This window comes from Bolinopsis microptera, chromosome 8, assembly GCF_026151205.1.
Source record: "Bolinopsis microptera isolate Bmic1 chromosome 8, MBARI_Bmic_1.0, whole genome shotgun sequence".
Lineage (NCBI taxonomy): Eukaryota > Metazoa > Ctenophora > Tentaculata > Lobata > Bolinopsidae > Bolinopsis > Bolinopsis microptera.
In genome coordinates this window covers 4,791,305-4,797,993 of record NC_087079.1, presented here as the reverse complement: position 1 = coordinate 4,797,993, position 6,689 = coordinate 4,791,305, and the positions used below count along the sequence as shown (strand labels likewise).

The window sequence follows — 6,689 nt, the reverse complement described above, 5'->3', positions numbered from 1 at the left end:
ACATCGGCAACTACGTTTCAAAATGGCTTTCTTCAACTGTTACGGGTTTATATCAGAAGTTCGACCAGTAGTAAGAGGGTATACGAGGTTAACAGTTACTACAAATATACCGTTTAAAACAAAACATTTAAAGTTCAACGTTTGGGATTCATTACTTCTAAAGAAAGCAACGATGGAACCTTTCAAGATAGGCGAGGAGGTTGAAGTACAGTATTCCTTCAAGAATAACTTCCCTCAACTCATCAACATGATACCTGCTGAAATAGACAATTGTCCAGTGTGCTACTCTTCATTGGAAGCTATGAATGCACAGAGAATTGAGTGTTTGGGGTGTAGTGCTATATCAGAAGCTGAACATTCGAAGAGAGTTAATGCACAAATGAAACTTGTATCGTATACTTTAAAGAAGTACGAGAGCTCAAGGGGTTATAGACTTGAATTATATTTTGCTGATGGACATAAAACTTTTACACCAGTTATTTTTGAAAGCAACTTAGTGTTCAAAATCATCCCTGAATTAAAAGTTGGTGATAGTTACTTTGTTATTGGTTGGATAGCCAGTAATGGTCGTTTTCTAAATGTAATTGATATTTATTAGTTTCCTTCCCTAGAGGGATAACATAGTTTAAAGTAATTTTCACATATTACAATTTATAGTAACAGTTCGTTTTAATTGTTTATTCACTAAATATTAAATAAGTGGTAATAATGATAAAAAATTTCAAATAATGATAGACAAATGATAATAATTATAGGTGAATGATAATAATGATAGACAACTGATAATAATGATAGGCATGACAGTAGACTTCCCAGACATCCCGTGATTTCCCCTCTGCGCCCCCTCATTCTCCGCGCAGGGCCCGCCAGTGGAAGCCTGGGAAGTCAGGGAAGTCCGAACTAAATTTTCAAAACACTGCTTTCTCAGAAAAGTCTGTCATCTCTGATGACTCTTTCGATTGTGATATATCTATAAAATCTATGAAAATCCTTGATAATCTTGATATCCTTGATAATCCTGAAAATCTATGAAAATCCTTGATAATCTATCCTTTTGGAGTAAAATACCCAAACTCATGATTCCACTGTTGTATAAAAATCATGAGTATGTTTAAATTTCTGGAGGCCATAAGCATTTCCAAAGGTAGCAATGAAAAACCGTGCAATTAATGATACCAAAGGAATAAAAAGCTTGCCAATCTGACCAGGGGGGTATCACAGTCAGTATCAAGAGGCTGGAGCGAGCAGGGACTACATATCGGAGGATCACATCTTCACAAATAATCACAACAACAATCACCACAGCAATGACGGTCCCCAGATGGATCTACAGGGGTCCACTCTTCTTCTGTCATCCCAGACGTCGTATTTACGTGAACAATCGTCCTTACAATCGCCTATCAGCAATTTAACAGTGCAGTAGCATGTGTCTTGAGAGCATCCTACAAATGTGTTGTTGCATGTCACTTGGAGTTGTAACAGTCGTGTGAATGAGGATCACACAAGAAGCAGTGATCGCCAACAGTTGGGTACTGGGTAGTATACAGAGATTTCATTACATTGAACACCTGATCCTCTTGAATCATCACCATACAAAGGAGATCATCAACACTACATCGGTGGTCATCACAAGAAGAGGGTTACATGAACCTCCTCATTGTTCACTTAAGCTCTCATGCTGGATCAACACCAAAAAGGTACTGTCTATGGTTCTATACAATTACCCTACACCAAAAAGATACAGTATTGAGCTGGCAGTAGGGTAGGCATAGGGCTGTTAAACAGGTTAGTAATTTTATCTGTATCATCATTAGTGGATAGGTTTGTTTACTAGAGTCGAAACCTAACTATGAAAAGAGATTGACCCCAAAAGAGGTGGATGGCCTGCGGATGGTACTACAGCTCTTGTGCTGGATTAAAGATCAACGCAAAAACACCACCAGTTTATTTAAAATTGTGTACAACCTTGTGTACAATATCAATCATACTTTTAAATCCAGAAATATAATTATAATTTCAACAACAAGCAGTAACAGGTGTACTGTAATATTCAACACAGTGTCAATTTGATCCAAAATATTCAACAACTATATGTTCGTTATTAAACTTAACAATAGTTAACAACGGTTAAAGTTCAAGAATCTTACTGACGATTGTTTTATTCTCGTTCATTAGCTTGTTGACATCAGATAGACTTGTAGTTGTAATTACTGCATCCAATAGAGCTCGTTCTTCCAAACTTAAAACGGTGGCGATGTCTTGCCTAGAGTTATTGAGTCGCTGCTTCAATGTCTCAAACACTTCATTTTTCATTATGTAAGAGGATAAAAAGTCAAAACGTTTGTCTTCCTCCTTACATAACTTTCTTTGTGACAGAACGTCTAAAGTTTTGATAAATTTCGACATCTTCACCTTTTTGTTTATTTGTTTGATTGGTACTTCTTTCCGCTTACATTTTTGTTGCCACAGGGAGTCAGAGTCTAGCTTATCTCTACTTGTCATATGATCAGATTCTGTTTTTGACTCATCATCAACACTTGCTACTTCAGAGTTAGAACTGTCTTGATAATCTTCTTCAGATATTGTTGTATCAGCGTCTGAATATTCAGGATTATCCCTTATTTCATCAGTCACATAAGCTTTTGACGGTGGGTGGTTGATAGAACTTGTGTGTGATTCTCCCTTCTTCCGATGATACCGACTTTTGTGTGAGGACAGACTTTGCTTGTTTGCGAATTGTTTATCGCAGAGAGGACGAAACACCGACATCTCTGATTGAAATGAATTTCCAACCTTGTTCTCTTTATATACTTGGGGACTGCTCAGCAATTTACTCAAACATCGCTCAATTTTGCTTGAATGTTGTTTTGATATTGTTCAGTCTTGTTGCATCGTCACCAGTTCTAGACCCTGGAATGTTTTGCGTGATGTTTTATGAAAATCAGCACTGTTACAAAATGATCATCATATAATTCAAAAGGGAAAACGGATTCGGTTGAATAAACTGAAAACTGTAACTGGGATTTGCTTCAATCTGTAATTACCTGGTGTGGCATGCATCTCGTGAAGGTGGATATCATAGTTCCCCCTAGCCAGAGTCTCAAACGTAGAGCTCCTAGCTGTGAGTTCCACTACATGGTTTATGTCCGTAAGGAGTAATACTGTATCGTGAAAGGATTAACGGTCACGTGATTGGATCACTATCTGTTATTGACCCCTGTAAATTTAGTTGCAATATTTGACAGTCCTATAATTACTCAATTTTAAATCTTACAATATGATGGAAGCGTAAAATTAATGCTTCCGGAATTAGCAAAATGAAGAAAAACAAGATGTTGTTGGAATACGTAGAATACTCAACAATTGAAAATTTTATATACATGTTTCAACCGCGCTACTCTTCCAGTTTAACATTATGACTGACTCACCTGACAAACTAACGTTTTGTTGCAAGTCCCAGAATTGAAAAATTGGCACCTTTTCAGTCACTTCTCTTCGAAATAACAACAAATAATCATATTTACAAAATTGGTAAACGAATTTCAAGTAAATCAGGCGTAATACGGGGGATCAGGTTTGACAATATTCAACATATCACGGTCTCATGATACATTTATGAAAAGCTCTCTTCAAACAATTGTCACACCTCAAAATAATAATGCAGCGTCAATTGTTGCTACTAGTTCTGTGTGTCCGGAGCTTGAGTTCAAGTTGAAAATTTTTAAAAAAACGGACTTGTGAAATACTATGTAGCATTACTAGACATCAAGTGTAAACAAAAATTGGTCAAGATCTCGCCGTGTCGTAGATTGCTGTTTCAAAGATAACACATATGAAATGATGATAAACATAATAATTCCGGGAGTGGTCACGCGGAGATCGGGAGGGTAAGTTGAAATATGATTGTGTAGATTTTGATATAGCAAGTACTTGCTGCAAATTGTGGGACCTATTGCTCTGGGAGGGTCGGGTTCACACCGAGGGATTTATTGCAATAAAAGTCCTCGTGCTCTAAGAAAGATCACACCGGACTTGCGGATCTTAGGAACAAGGGCCCGGGACAGTTTTGTGTGCCCCGTGAACAGATTATTCGCTACAAAATAAAAATATACTTACATCTGAGATGTCTTGTTCCAGTCCGAGAGGTGTGAAACTAAACAATCGAACTCAACAACAAATGAACGATCTCTCGAGGGTCCCCGGAGCCCGTTACGAGGATATTTCACACCTGGCTCACAGAGAGCCCGTTCCGGGCGAGTTCCCGGGCTGTGGTGATTGTTGTTGCGATTGCCCCTGGTTCACGGAGGGTGTTCCCCAGCTCCCCGGGGCAGTCCCTCAGCTCCCCGGGGCAGCTCCCGGGGGCAGCTCAGCCCGGGGAGGCCCCGGGGGCAGTTCACACCTAGGTGATTGACGGCCAGGTGTATGTATATATACTACTGTCGTTCAGCACAGGAAGCTTATGAAAAAGCTAATCATGTAATGAAACAAGTCAGTAACTATATGGAGTCTAACAAGTTACATATAAATGCAGGGAAAAGTTGTTTTATGCATTTTCAGCCAGGTTTGTCAAGAGCAACACAGACCTGTGCTAGAACACGGCCCTTTAACAGGATTCTAACGATTTCAATAGATGGCAAAAAGCTAGAAAAAGTTCAATGTACAAAGTTTCTTGGGGTGATAATAGACGAACAGCTATGTTGGGAACCACATCTTAATCATTTATCTTTAAAGCTGAACTCCAGTATTGTATCGATTAAGAGAATTTGCAAATTCATTCCCAAATCTGAATCTTTGAAACTATACAATGCTCTTTTTATGTCACATCTTAGCTATTGTATAAGTTGCTGGGGTGGGATCCCTAAACATAAGCTGAATAAAATCTTTGCAATTCAAAAACGATGTATAAGACTGCTATTTGGTAACATTCCCAATTTTGATCATAAAGAATACTACTTAACCTGTGCACGTTCAAGAACTTATAACGAACATATGGCTAGCAAGAACTACTGTCTTGAACACACTAAACCGCTATTCACTGAGCAGAAAATTATGAACCTGGAGAATCTGCACATGTACCATACATTTATGGAGCTATTCAAAATTCTTAAATTTGATGTCCCCCAGTCGATTAAAGATCTTTTCAAGTTCTGTCCTAGAAATGAAAAACTTCGTCTGATTGTCCCATTACTGAGGTTAGATATCTCCCAACAGAACTTTTTGTACACCTCTACGAAAATATGGAATGATCTCATCCCCTATGTATTCGAAATATGTGATGCTAATGTAGATAGGATAATAATCCCGGGTTCTTCCAAAAATTCAGACTTATCAGCCTCGTCAGGTATTATTAAATCTAACCTTAAAAAGCACTTGCTATCCCTCCAAAATCGAGGTGACCCTAATATATGGTAACTAACCTATATTATATCTCAAATTCTACATCCGGTACGGCTCTGCACACATGATATCTCTCTCTGCCATGAAACATGGCTAACCTTTCAAACTATGATTTAAAACGTAAACCTAAACTAAAACTCAACTGGGCTCTCCTATGTCACCAAACTAGACCAATAAGCAATTTTAGCTTAGATAATTAACTTTTTCTATATTTGTATAATAAGTATATTGACGTAGTGGATGGTTGAGGGGGTTTCAAGCACAGGTCACTCTCAAATCCTAAAGATAAGCAGTGGCCTTCGGCACTTGAAACCTCTTCAAACCTCCCCTGATTTATTTATTATTGATATTGTTTGATTGTGCCGTAAAAATAAATATTTGTTTTATTAAATATTTGTTTTATTAAAAAAACATATTATAATATGTAAAAACTTGACTGCATGTCCTCAAGCAAATATGCTACTGAAAGAACGTCATAAATCTGCAATTTATTGACGTCCAACAAAAGTTCATTAAAAATTCCACCTCTAAGTTATCATATGGGTGATGATTAATTACTCTGCCTGCACTTGCTGTCACATAACTAAGTTTAACCCGTTCTATAAACTTGCAGCTTATATGACGGATAATCCCAACATTACATATGTGCAGTGCCAAATAATAATTATAATCATTGTACATTAGGAATCAGAAGGTTTGTATACACCATTTCTCCAGAGATAAGAGGGATTATCGGGGTTATTTTGAAGTGAGTTAAACTTTGAATTTTATCTGGATCTCATTTTTATACCTGAGATTTTTTATTTTTTCTTCAGTCAAGTAACATTCCATTCAAGCTGATGAAAATCATAACTAATTCACATTTTACATTTGGAGAGAAAATCAGATTCAATGAGATTGGAACTAATTCTTCAATTCTTGGTATGAAATATGAATCATTTTGAAACTGAAATAATATCCCGCGATTTCTGAAGCAAAAGCTGAAATTCTTCGAATAAATTCGAGAGAAATAAAACAATTTTTTAATGGTGCCACAAAAAAGGTACCTGCTATTCAAAGTTAATCTGTATCTAGGTATGATAAATAAAATTTACCATCAATCGAGTGAACAGCTTATACAGAAAAATTAAGCGGAACGTATAATATCTAATTGAATAACGACTTCTGATGAGGGTCAATGAAAAAAGAGAAAAAAAATCTCACCTTTTTAGTGCATGATAATTATAATATTGGTAACACATTTAACAAGGTTCGAGAACACCTCATAATCATAAAATCTGGTCCACACAAAC

At 37.0% G+C, this 6,689-nt stretch overlaps 1 protein-coding gene across 1 annotated transcript in view; it reads right to left on the bottom strand.

Moving 5' to 3' along the window:
• Positions 1-6,596: 6,596 nt before the first annotated feature.
• LOC134820095 (uncharacterized) overlaps positions 6,597-6,689 on the bottom strand; it is a 2,081-nt gene continuing 1,988 nt past the window's right edge. Inside the window, exon 3 of the mRNA XM_063830316.1 lies at positions 6,597-6,600. Coding sequence (XP_063686386.1) covers positions 6,597-6,600 — 4 coding nt within the window. The remainder of the gene's footprint in view (positions 6,601-6,689) is intronic.